Source organism: Plectropomus leopardus, chromosome 12 (genome assembly GCF_026936395.1).
Source record: "Plectropomus leopardus strain MGB_pleo_1.0 chromosome 12, ASM2693639v1, whole genome shotgun sequence".
In the NCBI taxonomy this organism is placed as follows: Eukaryota; Metazoa; Chordata; class Actinopteri; order Perciformes; family Serranidae; genus Plectropomus; species Plectropomus leopardus.
Window position 1 is genome coordinate 917,158 of NC_142187.1, and position 20,841 is coordinate 937,998.

A 20,841-nucleotide genomic window follows, 5' to 3' on the forward strand; every position below is an offset into this window, starting at 1 on the left:
ATCTCCACTTATTGCTTTATTATTAAATAATATATTAACTAGTCAATCTATGCCATTGACTATGCACCAAGCCACTATTTCTAGGCTGCCCAAACCTGGTAAAGATTATTTGAATCTGACTAATTTTCACCCCATTAGTTTGTTAAATAATGACTATAAGCTATTTGCTAAAATCCTTGATATGCCTATAGAGACTGTCATCTCCTCATTGATACACCTCGATCAAGCTGGATTTGTTACAGGCCGTCTTGCTTCCAACAATATGAGGAGACTTTTTTATGTAATGGACAAAGTCAGTACCCTACAGCATCCAGCCATAGCCTTATTGTTGGATACTGAAAAAGCCTTTGATAGGCTTGAGTAGCAATACCTGTTTTATGCTCTCTCCAAGTTTGATTTTGGACCAGTCATTATCTGCTGGGTGATGGTCCTTTATAACAAACCCGTTGCATCAATTAAAACTAATGGCATTGTATCTGAGCCTTTCGAACTATTAAGATCTACACGGCATTGGCCTTTAGTGTGTGCTATACGAGCAGAGAAGAAAATCACTGGTATACAAATTGGAGGATATGATTTTAAAACAAATGTATTTGCTAATGATTTGTTATTAACAGTCAGTCCCACTAGACTGATACGTTTGGGAGGTTTTCAGGTTACAAAGTGAATTACAGAAAACTATATTCATAATAACAGTAATTTTATACATATCATTTTCATCATCATCATTTTTTTTTGGGGGGGGGGGTGCTTATTCTTTTAGGTTATTTTCTTGTAACTTTTTGCTATTTTGAGGGGCATGTCTTGTTAAGTTGCTCAATGCCTTCTCCCCTTCTGAAAGAAATTAAACCAATTTGCCCATGATTCAAAGGGTTAACGCGCTCTCTACACTCCATACCACTTGGTGGCAGTAATGCGCCAAAATGTTGTTTGTCAACCCCCAATAAACCTAGAAAAAGAAGAAGAAGAAGAAGAAGAACTAGCGGTACAAGAAGAAGACAAAGAGGAAGTGTTTGCAGGCACCTCAGCTGAGGCTAACAAGAGAAACGCTGCCATCATTGAGTTTTGTTTTTGGTAACTGTGATAGGAGCAGTCCACTGTGCAAAATGGCGAGACTGCAGAGTGCCAGAGTGTTCGTGTACCAGCGGCTAACCGCGGCTGTCTCTGAAATCATGGAGCACCTGGAGGCAACATTCAGCCAGTATGAGAAGGAGATGGAGAGCCGTCACATGACGCTGCTGGACTCGGTGTGTAAAGCCAAAGAGAGGCCGCTAACAGCAGGTCAGTACAGCGACACATAAACATCACTGAATAGTCACAGTAGTCCTTCACAGACTCGGTTCTTTCACAGCCTGTTAGCTCGAGCTAACTTAGCAAGCTAGCCGCTGTGGGGTTTGTTGCACGTGTGTTCCTGCAGTCACTTCTCTCATTTCACACAAAAACAGTTAGCATGTAGCATCTCTGGTTCCTTCGTCTCAAAGTCTCTGGGTTTGTTGGATGTGTTTGTGGTTAGAAGCATGAGATAAGCTCTGTAGTTAACATAGATGATGTGTTGCCTTTGGAGATCTTTTAGCCCACTTCATGTTGTCAGACAAGTTCTATTGAAGTGATTTCTTGGTTCTGCAGATCTGGCAGTAATCAGGTTTGTGTGTAGCTAGTGAAATTTGAACTCAGCTTTCCAAAAAATGTGGTTAATCACAGTTAATTCATGATTTAACAAGGGGGGCAATTACTTTTTCACATAGGGTCAGATTGGTTTGGATAGTGTTTTTTTCCAAAATAAATGAAATCATCATTTAAAAACTGCATTTTGAATTTACTCAGGGTATCTTTGTCTGATATTAAAATTTGTTTGATGATCTGAAACATTTAAGTGTGACAAAAAGCAAAAACAGAAGAAAGTCTGTGTAATGTTTGGATATAATGACCTATCTCTATTTTGAATTCTTGTGTTTTTTGGTTTCTTTTGAGTCCATTCACATTTATGTATGTACATTTTCCATACAAAATAAACAAAATCAAAGTCATTTTTTGACTAGCAAGTCCATTGTATTGTACAAAAATATATATGTATTTTTTCTAATTGAATTCTTTTACTTGTCAGTGTTTCAAAGAAATGTTATATATGCATCCAAAATAATTTAATGCAAAGGCATTCATAAAACAGGTGACACATACTTAAGTTGTCATTATTACAAAAGATACAGTGTTCATCCACAAATGTATGATTTTAAAAGAACCTTTAAGAATTTTGTTGGTGACACTATATTTGTTATTAAAATTCCAATCAGAGTCCTATTTAATATTTTCATAATTAGAGTTCCAAAAAGGTTTGGCTGGAGAAACAATGGTTCCTATGGTCAGTCTTCTAAGATTAGGACATACCGTAAGATCAACTTAATTCACCTCAGACCGAATAATTGGAATTCCATACTTCTTTAGAAACTCTGTATCAGTACATAGGAGTCCGCTTTCATTCAGAAGTTGTCACAGACAAAATGTAATTTTTAACCCAACTATCAATAAACAATGTTTTATTTTTATATCTAATGTTTTTATTATTACATATTAAACATTTATGTGGAGAAAAATGTGTTTTTAGATTATTAATGAGGACAGTAAGAGGCGGCTGCTAATAAGCTAAATGAGACTATAAAAATATCATCACATCAAGCTGCACCAAACACAGCTCTGCAGCCTCGCAGCAGTGGCGATGCGCTCATAGTGTAGTTAGTTTATACTCTAACATTAGCTTTTTACGTTTGATGATTGTATTTAGGATTCAAAAAACCTGAGAGTGGTGTTTATCTGTGAAGATTATCTTATTGAAAAAAACTGTTAAGTCACATAAATGTTTGTTCAGCACAGAGTTTTTTTTTCCTGCAATGATCCTAAATCCAATGGGAAAATCCCACAATATAAAATTCTGTAGGCTTTTTGATGAGGGAACCAGGACGAATTTATCATCCCTGGGAGCTAGCATAAACAAACGTTCATGATACTCATCTCCAAAAGCTACCAGCTACTCAATAGATTTTTTTTTGGCTTGTGAGTAAAGCAAAACCATCAGCCACTTGCATATTTTACCAGCATTTGGCTGGTGTCTATTTGTGCCATTTTCCGACCTTGGTTGCCGTACTAATGTATGAAATGGCATTGGCTTCCTGAAAATCCCAGTGTTAAGATCACTGTTACACAACATGATGTCCTGTAAAATGTTAAGTCATTTTACTGCTGGCAGCCTTTGTGAAAAAACAACATATCCGTATGCACATTATGCATTATATTGCATGGGACAATTTTTTACCCATGACAAAACAATTCGATAACAGGTTTGCTGAGAATCCCAGTGGAACTCGGCTCAGAATGTTGCAGACTGTTTTAATATAAAATAGGAAAGCATTTTAAAGGAAAAGTCCAAATCAGTTGCAACACATTGAATATCAGGCCAATATGCACTTAAACTTCAAGTGGTTTGCTGAAAATTTCAATGGAATCCTTTTCAGAATCACACTGATTAGGATCAGCTTGAAATTTGTGCTGATTGTGCTGCAAGTTTTGCAGAAATTTAAAGGACAAGTCACCTCAAATGTCATTTTAACACAATTTCCTCAATTTTGAAATACATATACTGTAAACCTGCTCAGAATGACCCCGAGTTTGATGTTGCTAAAGTGATATTATTTTACTGTACAGTCACAATCGGAGGAAATCATGGGTGAAATATCTTCCAAAGTAAAAAAAGCTTTGTTAGATTTTGCCACTTTGTGGCATATTTGAAAGAGCTTTTGTGAAAATTCGTGTGATACCGGCATCGGCAGTTAGCTGAAAGTAACATTCCAAGAAGCACGGTGGTGGATGTTCAAAACATTAGCAGCTTTATTTCTATAGCAGCCATCGCATTAGATTCAGTTCAACTTTTGAAGAGTTATGTTATGCAATAACACCTCATGAAGCGCCTGCTGTGTCATGAAGGAGTCAGTTCTTACTGACAAGCACATAGCCATAGCATCATGTGACCTAGAAAAGCTAAAAAGGGTTTCCATCACATTTTTGTTAAATGTGTTTTTTTTTCCAATTGCATAATATACACTTCATGTCCGTGAAAAAACTTTTTTTGTGATAAATGGTAGTAGTAAATGGTGGTTTTTTTTTTGTTTTTTTTTTGCAAAATTTTAGTGTTTCATGGAAAGGCTTTTCTGTTCATAGTGTTGCAGGAACACTTGTGATCTGATTGTATTGCTATAGTCAGTTTATTTTGGTAGTTTTAAATATGTGCATTATGACAGGCCTTTGGATTTTGTATTACTAGTAATAATACTATCTATTTGTGTACATTTAAATAGATTAGGGCTGCACCTAACAATTTTTTTTATCGATTAATCTATTGATTATTTTTTCCTTTTAAAAGATTAATCTATCGAGTTTTTAATTTTTTTTTATTATTGATGTAGCTATTATTTTTTAGTGACTCGAATAATATAACAACAAATTTACCGAAAATAACATTTTAAAACTTGTCATACACGACAGGGCATTATTCCCCAACAAAAAATAGCCCAGTCTTAACTGGTAATCTGTGTTTTACAGTCTGATGTAAAGTCTTTCCAAAATAAAATTCCAGGTAAAAGGAATGTAGTGCAATCTACATTTAGCAATCCAAAAGCAAAATTAACAAAACAATGTAAAACTGAAATCACTTTTAGGAGGAGTAATAAAACAGTTACCCTTTGTTACAGTAACAAACCTCAAATCTAGCAGTCCAACAAAACATTTTACAGTAAAATTAGTGCAATTTGAATAACACTATAACTTCTCTACAACAGAAATAATTATAACTAGTACATTCTTTCTGCATCAAAATAGTCCAGCCTTAACTGGGCCTTAAGGCATATTGCTGCCTGCAGATATGAGTGCTGTAATTTCATATTTATAAGCACATATTCCACTCATTTATGAAGTTATACAAGCTCCTGCACAGCTGACTACCCCATCCTGTAAATTTTTCAAAATAAAATGCATTGTAACAGCAACTGATAGCATTCTGTCCACAGAGACACAGTCAGATAGCTTGCTCTGCTGTTTTTAAAAGGGAAGCGAGGAAGTTGAGGTAAAACAAACACCTTTGTATTTCCTTATCTCTGTGACAAAGAAAGACTTTAAACTGCAGTAGAAAGTGCTATAGAGTCAACAAAACGCGAACGTCACGTGTAAAAACACGGCGAGCCACCGTTTCTCTAGATGTGTTGCAGCTGACACGCAGCTCAGACGCGCCTGACGAGCGCTGCTCAGGCCGGCAGTGTGCAGCTCTGACCTGATACAGGAGCGCCGAAACAAAACACTACACGCTCGGCGCTGCTCACGCTCTCATTACGCACGCTGTGTGAAACGGTGCGACGCGTCAACTCATATTACGTGAATCGACCTATTTACGTAATCGATAGATATCTGTCTGTCTTTGAATGTTTCAGTTCAGGCGGTGATCAAAGAGGAGCAGCAGGAGTGGAGGCTCAGCCTGCACCAGGAGGACCCAGAGCACCCAGGGGGCCTGCACATTAAAGAGGAACAGCAGGATCTCTGCAGCATTCAGGAGGTCTGGAGCCAGCTGCAGGGACCACAGGAGGAGCAGATCCCAGATTTCCCTATTACTGCTGTCCTAGTGACAAGTGAAGGTGATGGGGAGAAAGCTCAGCTGTCACAGCTTCATCAGAGACTGTGTGAGGAGGACAGAGAGGCAGAGGCCCCGGCCACATGTACTGCTCAGCACCTGGGAGCAGGAGCTGATGGAGAGGAACCATGCAAGGCGTCAGCAGCTGCTTTCTCTGGATCTGATGAGGTGACCTCACACTCCTCTGACACTGAGACTGAAGACAGTGATGATGATGATGATGATGATGATGATGATGATGATTGGAAACCTCAGACAGATTTCAGTCCCACAAAAAACAAACTTCCTCTCAGTGATCCTGGAAGTTATAAATCATTTAGCTGCTTAAAATGTGGTAAAAATTTTAGCCAGAAGTACCATCTGCAGATGCACATGAGATGCCATACTGGAGAGAAACCCTTCAGTTGCTCTCTATGTGGTAAAAGATTTACTCAGAAGGGAAACCTGAAACAACACCTGGCCATCCACAAAAAAGAGAATCCATGCATATGTCCTATTTGTGGTGAAAAATTTGCACAGAAAGGAAATCTGACACAACACATGACAGTCCACACAAGGGAATCTGTGGTGAGAGATAGACAAAGACAGAATAACATTTACCAGAAAAGATTCAGGAAACAGTCGCACACAAAGTAGAATTAACATCTTGGCCGTTATTTGCCTCCACAAATCATTGGAAGCAGGTGGCTGTTATTGTTTCTATTCATGTGGGACAACATGGATCCTTCACACACATCTTCCCCAGGCTGAACAGAAGATGGTTCCAGTCAGACTGCTCCTGTATTATGGGACAATGGCATCATGCAAGAAATTATGTACAAATAAATGTTCACTTATTTTTGATAATATCTGTGATTCGTTTTTTTTTTGTTAGTACCCATTGATTTCTGGGATTCACCAAAGTTTTCTTATTTTTGCTCTTTTCTGAGGTAGGAACATGTTATGAGTGGTTTGGTCTAATGTAGCATCATTCTCTTAAATTTCTCATATATTTTCTCTCTATTATCGGGTAAGAGAAAATCAAAGGGAAGTCAGCTTCAGATGCACCAAATGTTCTTGATCATCCAAACCTGCTCTGATTAGGTGGGTTTAATGATGAATCCCACTTGAACATATATCACCTGTTGCACAGGTAACGCCCCCTCAACACTATATAAGAGCAGGTTTTGTGCCGTGTGCAAAGACTCTGGCACATGCTCGAGAATGAGATGCTACCAAAAAAACGCTGCAAGAAGAAGAATTTCTGCAGTAGTGACATTGATGCACTTTTAAATAAACTGAAACACAGTAAATTGATTATCTAGAGTTTCATTACTGATGTTACAGGATAATCAAAAACTCAGCGATGGAAAAACATTTGCATTGTCTTACTAACAGTACTTATACCACACTGCAAAAATACCCTGTTAGAGTAAAAGTCCTGCATTAAGAAAGTTAAGTTAAGGGCTAAAGAGACATTGCTATACTGCGCATATATACTGTGCATTGATCCTAATTACTGGAATGTCAGCTACTGTGCTTCCCTCAACTAGTGTTGAACTGTAACTAAAATTTACTCAAGTACTGTACCAGAGGACAAATTCAAGGTACTTTTACTTTATTTTAATCTCATGCCACGATCTACTTCTACTCCACTAGACTTCAGAGGGAAATATTGTATTTTTCACTCTACTGCTATTATTAGATAACTACTTTTCAAATTAAGATTTGTGCACATAAACCAAACATATGAAAATATACAAGTGGAGCTGAATTCGTCAGTTGATTAGAAAATTAATTGGCAAATATTTTGTGTATAATACTGTGTAATTTTTCATTAAAAAAAATAATGGTTGCAGCTTCTCATAAATGAGAACTTGCTGCTTTTCCTTTATTTAAATTATTTTTATTGATTAGATGTATTTAAATTTTTCTGCATGATTACTTTTGTTTCTAATATATAAATACATTTCCCTGATTGTACTTATACACTTTAAAATTTAATAATCCAGTCATTACTACTTTCTTGGTCCTACCTCAGAGAAAAGCACAAATAAGAAAAAAATGTTAAATCATAGAAATCAATGGGGACTAACAAAACAACAAAATGGACAAGAACAAAAAGAAGAGAAAATTTGTTTGTATATCGCTTCTTGCATTAGGCCTGTTTAGAGCACTTTTACCAAGAAAAGAGAAAAACATCTCATTTTCACAGGCCACAAACTGTTGTCTAATACAAGGAAAAGTAAGTTTTATACCTGAGGAACATTTAAAAAAATGCATGAATATCATTTAATCAAATTTAGATTTTGTTTAAGAGTAATTATAAAGGTGGATTAGTAAATTTGCGGGTCTCAATTTTACTATACATGGTCCACTGATCCCAATTACTGTAATGTCAGTTCCTTTGTGTCCCTCTGCTGACCACAGCTGGAATGTAGCTAAGTACAGTTACTCAAGTACTTAACTTAAATGCAACTTAAGCATTTTAAACTCATGCCACTTTGCCCACTACACTTTTTGATTTTTGTGCACAAACCATATGAATATATACACATGCAGCTAAAACAATTAGTCAACAATTAGTCAGTTAATTAGAAAAGTATTTTTTTCTTATTGTTTAAATAATTTTCATGCAAAATAATGTTATAATTCCATATTTTCAGAATATGTAGAACTTGCTGTTTTTCCTTTAAATTATTTTTACTGTTGATTTTTAAAATTAAACTTTTATGCATGAGTACTTTTACTTTTAATACTTCCCTGATAGTACTTAAATTCTTGAACTTAAAGCATCTTTGCTACTGTGCAAAAAACCTGCCAGCAACCACTAACATCAGGATTTAATGCAATGACAAAGTGAACAATCAGCATTTACACCCAGATCAAATGACTCTGCAGCAGTCATGGGTATTTACCAACTGGCATTGTAAAAGCGCTAATTTCAGCTACTTAACTGGCCAGGTGCAGTAATGCACCATCTCTAATTACCGTCTCCGCCCAAGCAGCACTCAAACATCAACCCAAGTTAGTCTGCAACGAGTTTGAAAAGTAACTGAATAAGTAAGAGATAAAGAGAAGTAAGCACTGTAAAGTTTTCACAGAGCTCTGTCTATACTACTGTCTACTGTTTACCGGTTCTCTGGCCACTTCATGACATCAGACACATCAAAACAACCCACACTCACCCATACACCCATCACAGTATTAACGTTGTTCTTTTCCATGACAAAATGTTTTCCTCAATCTTTTTTCCATGATTAAGACAAGATGATGACAAGCTAAAAATAGTCTATCTATCGATCTATCTATCTAGTAGTCTAAAATCTATCATAATAAAAGCTGTGACGAAATGTATTTTTTCAATGACAAGAGAGGACTGGGCTAAAACGTTAGTGATGGGCTGTCAGACATTTAAAATGCATTATTTTTTTCCCTAGTTGTGCATCTACTTTGTTAAAATATAATGCATCCCTGTCATTGGTTGAATTGGTTGAGGTTTGTGTGCAGATTCCCAGAACATCAGCCGTACAGGTGATGATGCCCCAAACTGACAGCGTGTTTGACATGATGGCTTCAATGAAAAAAAGAGCCTGGTCGAAAAGAACGAGTGGACGTCTGGACACACTTTACTTATAACTCAGCAGAAAGGAAAACCCAATGCATGGTTGTCATGGGGGACGGAGAGGAGCCCTGTGGCTACAAACTAGGTGGGAAGAGCACTACCAACAAGACAACTGAAGACGCACCGTGCTGCTATTTATGCCACGGTAAGTCAGCTAACTAATGTTAAATGAAGAGTCCTAATGTTAACCTTATGACAGTGTTAGTGGACAGTCGGTTATGTTAACTTGTGCCAACTTTGCTAGAGAGCCTGGAAGTCTTTCTCGCAAAACAAGTTTTCAGTTTGAGGTAGCTAATCAATGAGTCTGGCTTTAAGGACAATATTGGCTGGGTTAATGTCAGCTTGCTTGCTTCAAAGCTCTTGAGTGAAACATGTAATGTTAGGATTTTATAATTAACGTTAGGCTTGTCCAGGACAAAAAAAGTGTTAGGGCTGGACAAGTGAAATGATTAATCATATAATGTTGTTCGACTGAAACATAGGGGGAAAAAAAACAGTTATGCTCCCCAGTGTGTCTTTGTGCACATCATGTGTTGCAGCTGTAACATTTATAACTAGCCTGGGAGTTAATTTATTTTGAACAAGCTCCTTGTATTTATGCTCTGTCCATTTTCATGTCCTTACCAGATAAAGCTTAATGAGGAGCCGTGAACATGTCCCGCTAGCTAGTCAAACTGCAATTTATTGTTTCTAAAATAACACAGCAGTTTATACAGCAGATATTTGTGTATGATTTTTTTAGCTCTAAGGCGAGGTAGGTTTATATAATAGGCGAGTTGTATTGTGTTATCACATCATTTGAATTTTCAAAAGCTATACTTGATATTCTGTTATATTTTAATGATGATTAATGTGTGATATCGTTAAGCCTGTAAGCCTGGATTGAACGTAATTTGAATTCATCTGTAGGCCTTCAGGAGGTCAGTATAGAAAGTTATTGTATCCAGTCTTATTGTTTCCTCACCCAGACCCCAGACACGGCTACCCAAAAACAGCAACCTTGAGCAGAGAATGAAAGGTCAACTATCACAGCAGCGGTCTCCTCTGGATCAAAATACAAAGCTGACTCACTGGAACAAGCTTCTAAATAAAAGGCAATTGCCCAGAAGATTGGACCCAGCGGTCTACCTGCCGTATAGTTCATCCTTATGATGGGGACCATTGACCATATCTGAAAAAAACAAAAGTAAACAACTTAGTTGACAGGCTTTACAATGATGAAAAACAAAAATTCAAAGAAAGACTTGCCACAGCACGCAAAATAACAATTGGCCTGGCCATATGAACAAAAAAAGGACACACAGCATCATTCCTTGCAATTAGTGCATGTTACTTTTGCACTCAGGAGAACAAAGGGAAGCACATATTGTTGAGACTTGGCCAGATCTCCCACACATTGCAGAGGGCATAAAGACTTGTGTTGACCAATGCAGAGAGGATTGAGAAATACCAAAATGAAAAATTGTGACAGTCATAACTGATAACGGAGGCAACATGGCTGCAGCATTCAAAAATAATGGACATGATGATGATGAGCTCAGCAGCTCTGATGAGGAATACCAGGAGAGTGATGAAGACTCAACTTGTCAAAAACCAAAGGTAAATTCTTTTAGTTAACTCTTTCCCTGCCAGAGTATTAATCTGAAGTTGCCAGCCAGCGCCAGCATTTTTGGCCATATTTACTAATTTTTCAAGTCATCCAGAACATTTTGTGTTTTAAATATATAAACAATGAATACATAAAGATAAAGAACAGATGTTCAGCTTTCGTACACAAAACACATTTTATTGTAGCTTCTTCTGTTCCTTTTTTTAATCATCTGAATTTATGCATTTGCACACCTGAACTCACCGCGAGCAGCATCTACTGGCCTGACAGCGGTGTTCCACAGTTACTGAGAACAGCGAGCATAGTAACAAATGACGATATATTTCCACCTTGTTCCCTGATGATCTAAATAAGTCACTAAGTGTTTCTCCTGAGGCTTTTTTTTTCAAACAACCCTGCTGAGAGGGTCTGAAAAGTGCTCAATTGCGATGAGGTCGACACATTGGTTGTCCTCTCCTAAGCAGACCTTAAATCGTGTTGTTCAGTCAAGATGTGTGTTCAGGGCTACATAGGTATGTTATATGTATTTTTCAGGTTTATGTATTAACCACACAACAAATGCAATTTTATCGAAATATGCAAATGATCTAAATGTCCAAATATGGTCAACAAAAATACAATTTAACATGGCTAGAAAGCAAATGGACAGTCTGAAACTATTTAGGTCAATCTGGAGATTTAGTATGCTATGTATTAAAATAACAAAAACACTAGTAGCTAGTTAACAAGCAAAGTTAGCTTTTATGAATTATAAATGATGCTTACAATCCATTGCTTGGCCTCAGGTATAACTGCTTCAACACAGAAAAATGAATACTGTTGATGTGATGAAATTCTCATTGTACACAGATGTTAAATAGGCGTTATGTTGGTTAATCTCATTTCACGTATAGTGAGGGATAAATAAAATGCATAAGAGAGCTTTTGAAAAAAATGTGCATCCTACAAAAAGTGGATTGACCATACCATGTCTCAAAAAATGTATGCTTATATGACATAGTGGTTTTGAACTGCCCATGGGGAGTAGCCTAAGAGTCTGTCCATAATCCATTCTTCATTAAAATCTTTCCACTGTCTACTTATTTTTCTGACATATCATGACATACAGTCTCAGCAGAGCCCTGATTATTGTTTATTCAAAGTTTAATAACTCCTTGGGACCGCTGACGATATTGGTTGGATGTGACATGAAAGTGCTCTGCTAGTTTCGGAGTAACTCTGAAATGCTGGAAAGAAATACAACAGCAGGGGTCGCCTGGTGGCTCAGCGGCTGCAGGTTAACTTTTAGCTTGCAACCCTTTACTGCATGTCATCCCCTCTCCCTCCCCCTTTCATGCTATCACTTTGTCCTGTCTAATAAAGACCAAAAAACCCAGCCAAATAATAATCTTAAAAAAAAAAGAAAAGCAACAGCAGATTGATTTATTCAATTAGATTCAACAAACAATCACATTGTAATGTACTTTTATCTTGTGAACTTTTTTCTGTTTGCAAATTTATTTTCTTTTGTCCTTCAGCTCCACTCCTAAATTTTCATTTAGGAGCCATTTTTAATTTTGCTCAGTTGGGTTCATCAAAATAAGTAGTGATTATGCTGTACCACCAAAGAAAAAAATTCACTCAGCGTCACCTACAATGTTGCAGCTGCCTGTTGCATCACCATGGCTACGCACGAGGAGTGAGCAGCAAGTCATAAACTGACTTTACTGGTTTATCATTCACCCATTTAGTTGTTTGTTTACTTAAACGTATGTTTAAATTGATATGTTACCATGACTGTAAGTTGAAATACAAAAAAAGGTCACACAGCAGGTGTTTTAGGTGCTTCCCTAAACAACCACATAGGAGTGTTGATGGCAGCGGCTGGCCCAGTGTTTGTTCATACATTGTTTATCATATTGTATTGTGTTGCCCATGGCAATTGAATTCATTCTAGATGATTAATTAAGTTCTCTTATCTATTTAGGTATGGAGCCATAGGGAGGACGCCCTGCGTTGTACATACACTGCAGCTCGTGGTGAACATGATCCAGAAAGAAGCAAGTGTCACTGTCCAACAACTCCTTGACAAAGTTCGAGTACTTGTCAAACTCCTCCGCATGTCATCTGTAGCAATGGAGCACCTGCTGCAGCTGTGTGGACTCACTGTGGTCAAAGACTGCCCCGCCAGATGGTCCAGCACATATCTGATGATATCACACCTTCTCCAGGCGAAGGACTCAGTTGTTGAGGTGGTTGATGGGATGGGCTGGGACTGTCTACTACCAGGTCAGTGGCAGAGGCTGACTGCTCTCTGAGAGATCTGCACGTCCCCCTTGCTGAGCATACGCAGATGCTGCAGAGGGACAAAGTGTCCTTATCCCTAGTGCTGCCTGCCCTCCTGGACCTGAGTGCTCACCTGTCTGAATTCCCCCAGGCCCAGGTTTCTAGCTATAGGGACCTAGCTTCTCTGGCACAGAAGATGAAGGCAGACATGGATCAGTGTTTCAGGTGCTCCTTTGATCCCAGTTAAGTTCTCACCTCTCTTCGCTGCTGCATGTTTCCTCGACCTGACAGTCTCACCCAAAGCACTGAAAATAATGACAAACAAATACAGGAGTTTCTTAGGAAGGCAGAAGATTATATTGCTCAAACGGTGTCACCAGCATCACGGGAGGAAGAGGCTGATGAAAATAAGAAGGGATAAGAAAGACAAGAGGCACCACAGACAAAGCAACCCAGATATAAATTCCTGTCAAAATCACAAAGTGCAAACTGGCCATGAAGGCCTGGCCTGTCAGAGTCCAGTGTCAGGACAGTGATGCAGAAATTCAAGGAGCAGCTGTCACAGCCCATAACTGAAGAGACTGCTTTTGGGCTGCACATGGTTCTGTTTATCAGAACCTGAAACGTCTGGTCTTAGATCTTCTGGCAATGCCAGCATCTCAAGCATTTGCTGAGTGAGTTTTCAGCATTACAGGTGACCTTTGTTGTGGTTGCCGAAATAAAGCAAGAGTCATTTTAGAGAGAAGCGTTTTTCTCAAACTGAATCAAGATCAGTAGCCTAACTCTGCTGACAGACTCAAGGTTGTTGAAGCTGCTACTGATATCCAGTGTCTGTTACGAGGGGATCCCCTCTGATTGGTTATTAGGCCACTGTTGTTTAAAGCATGGTAAAAGTTTGTTCATTGCATTTTTGTTTGAAGCTTCAGAAAATAAATATAACTGCAATAGTACAGTATATCATTGCATCATATCCAACTAAAGTCAGTGCAATGTTGCTTTACGAATTTCAACACTTGATACAACCTCTACCCTAAAAGGGTAGAGGTTGTAAAAGGATAAAAATGACTAAAATGTGACTAAAACTAATAAACATTTCCGTTTAAATACTAAGACAAAGACTAAATCTAAAATAGCTGCCAAAATAAACACTGTACACAGCTCTGCTCTCCTGGCAATGAGATAGCAGTCAATAGCCTATAGCAGGTTTACCTGTGTATGAAAAACCTGCCTACATACACTAATGTAATTTGTAACAGATTTCAGCCCCTGATTGACATGAAGAAGGAGGACGGTGTGGATTAGGATCTTTTTTTCCTCTTCCTTTTTTTTTTTCTTGTGTTTTTTTCACTAATGTTGGGTGGAAATGGGGTATAAGTAACACTTTTTATGTATGGCTTTGATAAATAAGAGAGTATTTTTATATTGTGGAATCAGTAGCTATACTATACTATACTATACTATACTATACTATAACTATATACTTCCTGCACCTCTGCTGCTGACAGGGCAGATATTTTGTCATTTATAGGTTTTTGATTTTCCTATAACACCAGTGCTGACACTCTGGAAAATCATTTTAAGTATGTTTAATAGAACTTTGATGTTGCTGCATGAAACCCAGTGTCAGTATACAGAAATGCAATTCTGAGCTTCACATTTAAATCTGCTTAAGTTAAAAGTTTCAGAGCTGCTGAATGAGTAGCTGTTATGTTAGAAATACACAGTGGTAAAATAAATATATTCACCTGTGAATTCACACAATTAAGCAGCAGCTAGCTGGTAGTTCAACTAAAGTGTTATTTACGTAATGGCTCAAGAAGTTCCATTATTTTGTTGCCATTTTTGGTGTAGGAAGGAAAAGGAAAGGAATGTTGATTTATTTTTATTGTACCATTGCTTCCCTAACTGAGCAGCCCCATTGGTGGACACTGTGTACAAAACCAAAACTGACATCCTGTGCACTTCCCCATGCGCAGTGGTGTTATACTGTTGTAGTGTTTGTTTTGGTTTTGGTCTATGTATGATCTGTGAAGAACACCTTTCCGAAAACTTTTTCACAACAAATGTCAGCCGCATTTTTGCTGACGTGACTTTTTTATGTTTTAATTTTGTTAGGCCTATATTTTCATATCACATGTATATTGTTAATTTCATCTTTTTTTTTTTTTTTTTTTTTTTACAAAGTAGTTTGATATTCTAAACCAAACTAGATTTCTACCTGGGTTGGCTTACCTTGGCTAGTTCTCAAAGCTCTGCTGTCAATGTAGACTCCCTGACACTGGGATAATCACTGAGTAGGTGTGTGTCAAATAGCCATATAACAGTCTACCAGTGATGATAGATACACGTCCTGACTCTTATTAGTAAAACCCAAAAGGACACAGTAAACTCACTATCGACACGTCAGCCTTTTTTCTCTGATCATTCTACACTGTCTGCAACACATTCATGTAAACATCATAGAAATAAACAGAAGAAACCTCGATCGCTGTCAAAAAAACAACACATTAAGTGTCTGTGCATAACGTATCTTTCCAGCACTAAAGGGTAACCAAAACAAACAAATAAACAAAAAGCTTTAAAACACCATCTAACACACACATGATAGACAGTGAATTAGCAGTGCCATGAGGAGGGGTTAAATGAATTGCAGCCAACGGTGGCTAATCAGGTTAATTATCAGCTAATTGCACTCATTTTCCAATCAGTTTTTAATGCCACAGCAGGCGTCGCACAGCATAGTAATTTTGGGAATTCAAAAAAGCTGGGAATCTCACTACTTACTAAACTTTTTTGTTGGGTCTGAAAAATAGCCGACCACAGGTGATCTGTCAGAATGTGGAGTCTAAAGATTTAGTTTAATCCTCTTATTGGACAACAGCTAGCAGCACCCAATTCACAAGCTGTGGAGTTTCTATATTTTTCTATGTTAATATAGGTGTGTTTTCCTTGAAAACAAATGAAAAGGAAGTATTTTTAAACTTATATGGGCTGAACAAGTAGGCCAGTAATTCTCAACTTCCAGCCTGCAGGCCAAATCTGGCCCCTGATAGGGTGCCGGGTGGTCCCCCAACCATTTTCTACTTCACAATAGAAATACAGTGATTAACACTGGGAAATTTTTTTGTACTTGTAGTTTACGTAAGGTGCCAAAGTGCGTGAAACAGCAGGACAGAGGTCCTAGCTGAGTCCTTAATGTTCTAAAATCCTGGAAATGTTCTAAAATCCTGGAAATGTCCTAAAATCCGAGAAACAAGCTAAAATCCTAGAAATGTCCTACAAATGTAACCCTTAGAAATGGACTCTGAGAGAGTTTTTGAGGTCACATGAGTTCTGAGTTTCAGAGTTGTTAGGATCGTTTTGGTCGGTCCACACCCACTCAAGGTTTAAAGCCTGCTGCTCCCAAGCAGTCTGTTAGAACTGTTGCCTACAATATGGCACTCAGAATTACCATGACCTGCATGACTGAAAATCTTCAACAACAAATTAATATATTGCTAAACTGACTTAATGACCTCAAAAAAATGCTGGCATGAAATTAAATCTATCAGTTGTGACCTCACTAAAGGAAAATAAGTAAAAAAAACGACAAATATTTTTGTAGAATCACCATAGCCCAAATTTTGACCAAAATGAAGGTTAATGAGTCTTAATTAATAAAATTAAAAATGGAATTTTTAAAATGTATTTTAGCATGGATCGACTTAGAGATATTATGTTTAAAATCGGATGTGAAAACAAAATCAGTAAGATGTTGAAGGGATTAGGAGAATATCCCCAACTGAAAGTGAATGGAAACAAATGTGGTATAATGATGTGTAAGACTCAACATTGTACTATTTATACAGGTCTGCTTAAAGTAAAATCTAATCATCCAATTTGTTTTTCCAGATCGATGCATCTGTAATCCCTGTAATGGTGAATGGTGACATGGCAAAGTACGTCTCTAAACATGGAGATAGAAGACCTTTTGGGGCCTTCTGCCGACAAGCCATCGCATCGCTTGACACAAAAAGCAGGAAAGACTCTATATTCACAAGGCTGCGGCAGAGACCAGTGTCTGGTGAGTTAGCAGTTCCTGCAAAAAACAAGCCTTGGATTGGAAATACAAGTGCAAAAAAAAGAAAGAGAAGGGTTGAGCTTGGATGGATGGACTTTAATGAAAAAGAGAGACGGTACAAACAGGTGAAGGCAGTCAGTGGAGGAGGAACGAGACACCTGACCATTGGCAAGGAGAAAACAGTGGAGGAAATCAAAGACATTGCTGAAAAACTGTTTTTCCCAAATGGTTTTTCTAAAAAAAAAGAACAAGCTCTCAAAATACTCAACTGAAATTCAGTCTCCTCAGATACAGGTCAACAGTTGTAGCACTGTGGAACACTTGTATGAAAAAAGCAAGGTTAAACTCCTCAGATTGTATCTTTGTACCAAAATTAGACAAGTGCAGCTGTCCTCAGAGGAAAAGGAGGTGCCTTTAAGCTCAACCCCAGTTCTTCATCGCCGAGGAAGTGAGCCACATAGTTTAAATAAGGTGCCAGGGATGGATGACATGGCTCATCAAGAGATTGACTTTGAGATTACATATAATTTGGGCAAATGAAGATGTGTCGCCGGATGACACGGGGCCACAGACTGAACAGGGGCCAGATGCATAAACCATGTGTACTCACAAAAACATGCTTTTTTCCAAGCATAAACTGGCATTTGTGAAGAAGGAATATGCACAGAGAATGTGCGCACCTCACACACTCCTCAGAGCAGCGAACACACAGTTTTAACTGAGGCAACTTTGAGAGACGGATTATTTTGTTTTTAGGATGTTTGCCAATTTCACTGATTGTGTCCACTGCAAAGTGGTAACATGAGATGACTTGGGACAACGATGTGTTCAAGATGCTGTCCTGTTCCTGCTGTGAATCACTGCTAATGGCAGCAGCATGTGGCGCTGCCATGTTCAGGAAGAGTGACCATGAGACTGTCTTGTTAGGGTTGGGTTGTGTGGATTAAAATATTACAGAGCTTTTTTACCTTTGTGTGAGAAATAAATCACTAATTGACTTTGACACCCGACGTAGTCATAAATGCTCGTTCTTCCTGTCATAAAGGGTTATTACATCACTTTCAGCGTTATATCGACGTCATCCTCTATGTCAGGTGACATTATGGTATGGTTAAGGCTGCCGGTGTGAAGTGGATTTATAATGCCAGGTCTTGCGATGCCCAATAAGGAAACAAAAGCTGTACTGTATTTTGAATGTCACTAAAATTCAGCAAATAGTAAAGCTCTCTGTTTCATTATTTTTTTATTCATTTAATAAATGTACAAATGTCAGTAGGATATTAATATGCATGAGAAATAAAGAAAAGAAGAAAACTTTTAATAATCATCTCCTCATGTTCATTAATTTGCCTCAGTGTTTCCTGCTCTGCGAGGCTCTGGTTGGGATCATGAACCTGGATATCTGGTGCTTCAGGGCCCATTCAAATATTTTAAAGGTACAATACCTTTATAGAAAAAGTAAACAATAAGGGTTAACCAGGAGGGGCCTATAGCTTTCTTTGGCCTTTGGAACATCTGCAATATGTGCTCCTTCCACAGGGGCCATCAGCTTCCTCTAAATCCTTCTTTGTAGCATCTGTATCACAGTTATTTTGTTTATGAAAAAGAAATCTAGAAAAGTCAACGTTCCTTGAGCTTGGATGTCTTCTCCCTGATTCCCTTCAGCTTGTGTTCTTCTCTCCTGATACACGTACAAGGTCTTTCTTATCCTCTGATCCCTCATGATTTCACAGTTTCTAACTGCCAGCTTTTTGCAGCATCCCCACACCAAGTTAAAATGGCACAAGTAAAAAGCAAACTGGCCAAAGGTAAAAAACACACAAAAATAAACCTTGTGATTGTAATTTTCAGGTGCCAAGGGTAGCCTGACGTAGTCAGCTGCTCGCCAACAGTTCATTGTAGTGTTTGCCTCTGCGGCTCCCAGTCTTCTAAGAAGGCAAAGTTTAGTTCAGGCACTTCGGCAGTCAGGCCCAAAGAGCTGACTGATCCAGCCGAGGACCCGTGGCCCTCATAGGCATATGTTTGAAGTGAGTCATACGGTGGCCCCCGTCTGTCAGAGTCTGCTTTAGCCACCTTCTGCTGGATGATCTGCTGAATGATGTCCTGACCATGTAGCAGAAGCGAAGGCGCTGACTGGCTCATCTCTCGAGGAATGCAATCAATGACAAACCAGGCAGTCTCTGACTCCGGGCTGTAGCTCCTGTAATCCACCTCCTGTCTTTTTCTCCTCCTTATTACCACAGTCTCCTCCTCTTCATTCTTGAACTCGTCCTCTTCGATTTTTTCCTCCTCTGCGTATGCACTTGGTCTGCAGCCAAAGTAATTATTGAACTTCCTGTGAGGCTCAGAGGCTTTGGGATTTCGGAGTGCAGAGATGTCAAAGGCCTCCGTGTCTTCCTCTCCGCCTCCCTCATCATCATACGTCACCACATTTTCTCTGATGTCCTCTTCAGAGAGAATCAAGTGCTCTTTGCTGGCTTTCTTATTTCGTAGCTGGGTGAAGAGCATCACTATGGCTGGAGGGAAATGAGTCAAAGTAAAAGGGCAGAAAGAAAGGAAAAGAAAACATGAGATTCATTTGAAAACCTTCAAATATAAATTATATAATTTATTTCAGTATTTCATAGCTGGGGTGAAAACTTCACTCTGTAGGTGACACTGTCAGCATGTTCACAGAGTCTGTAACAAGTTTGGTGCAAACCCCCTTTGGTGCCACCCAGTGGGAGTGTCACATAAGACACTCTAACATCCCACTTAGGGACGCAAACCTCAGGCTGTTCTCACAATATGTTCCAAATGTATACATGTCCCATGCATTTTAAAATACTTTTTGAGTTACTTGAATGCGTCACCTGACCTGGCATCTCAGGACATTTTATTAAAGACAAGCCCGTTCCCATTCTCAACTCTTAAATTTACGCCACTTTGACAGTGCCTTTGGCCTAAGTTCCAAAAGAGAACCTTTGGTGTGTGCATTAAGCGCTGCTAGACAACGTCAGCTGAGAAAGTTGCCGGACTGAACCGGTTGGGGCGTTATTATAGGCTGGTGGACATCACCTGCTGAATACGTATATGTGCACAGGAAGCTTCACATGAAAGCATGGCCAGATAGCACCTGTTTCATTTGCATGAAATGCGGCAGGATGGCGTCAGGTTGAAATGCTGCCTGTAATAATGTAATATAAGAAGTGTGTAGGCGCCGATAGGGTGGAAGTGTGCAACAAACACATAACTTTGATGCAGGCGTTTGGTGTTCGCTTCCCCTCTGAATGTGATGTTTTATTCACCTCATTAGGTGCCTCCTTCCCAGATTCCTAACCATCCGGGGCAGCGTGTGCATGGAGTTGGTTGCCATGTGCTTTAGTTGTCTAAACATAACCATGTGCAGCATCATCCCACCATGTGCTTGTGTTAATATAATGGTAGCAGCATCCCAGCACTTAAACAGCAGACACAGAGGGATACCTAAAATGTAATATGTAGATGGGGAGTCCACACCAAAGCAGTAACGATGAGAATGTGTTGTAAAGGCAGGTGTGCTAAATAAGAAGAGCACGGAAGATGCCAGGAAACGGTCCTCAACTTTATTGTGGCTTCTAAATAAGCTTAAATTAGCAACCCACGTGGTAGATGTG

At 38.7% G+C, this 20,841-nt stretch overlaps 2 protein-coding genes across 7 annotated transcripts in view; one reads left to right on the forward strand and one right to left on the reverse strand.

The window, feature by feature from the left end:
• Positions 1-951: 951 nt before the first annotated feature.
• On the forward strand, positions 952-17,484 carry LOC121951403 (uncharacterized). Of its 6 annotated transcripts, none has more exons than XR_015778093.1 (5): positions 960-1,281; positions 5,472-5,836; positions 9,146-9,417; positions 12,848-13,820; positions 17,038-17,176. XR_015778093.1 is itself a non-coding variant. In XM_088085017.1 (3 exons), the coding sequence occupies exons 1-3, from the start codon at positions 1,107-1,109 to the stop codon at positions 17,476-17,478; spliced, it is 981 nt and encodes a 326-aa protein (XP_087941143.1). In that variant the 5' UTR covers positions 952-1,106; the 3' UTR covers positions 17,479-17,484. The 6 variants fall into 6 exon arrangements, 2 of the variants coding, with proteins under 2 accessions (XP_087941143.1, XP_042353646.1); XR_015778092.1 differs by lacking the exon at positions 17,038-17,176 and adding an exon at positions 10,241-10,871 and having other exon boundaries at positions 12,848-14,096; XR_015778091.1 differs by lacking the exon at positions 17,038-17,176 and having other exon boundaries at positions 12,848-14,096.
• Positions 17,288-20,841, reverse strand: part of LOC121951252 (cadherin-18-like) — a 120,347-nt gene continuing 116,793 nt past the window's right edge. The window contains exon 12 of the mRNA XM_042497517.2: positions 17,288-19,722. Coding sequence (XP_042353451.2) covers positions 19,100-19,722 — 623 coding nt within the window. The 3' untranslated portion in view covers positions 17,288-19,099. The remainder of the gene's footprint in view (positions 19,723-20,841) is intronic.

What these genes read in the sequence shown, in the direction of transcription:
- LOC121951403 (XM_042497712.2), top strand. Translation starts at nt 1,107, where the DNA reads ATGGCGAGACTGCAGAGTGCCAGAGTGTTCGTGTACCAGCGGCTAACC. An exon ending in AGAGAGGCCGCTAACAGCAG is followed by an intron (nt 1,282 to 5,471) that starts GTCAGTACAGCG and finishes TGAATGTTTCAG; the next exon opens with TTCAGGCGGTGATCAAAGAG.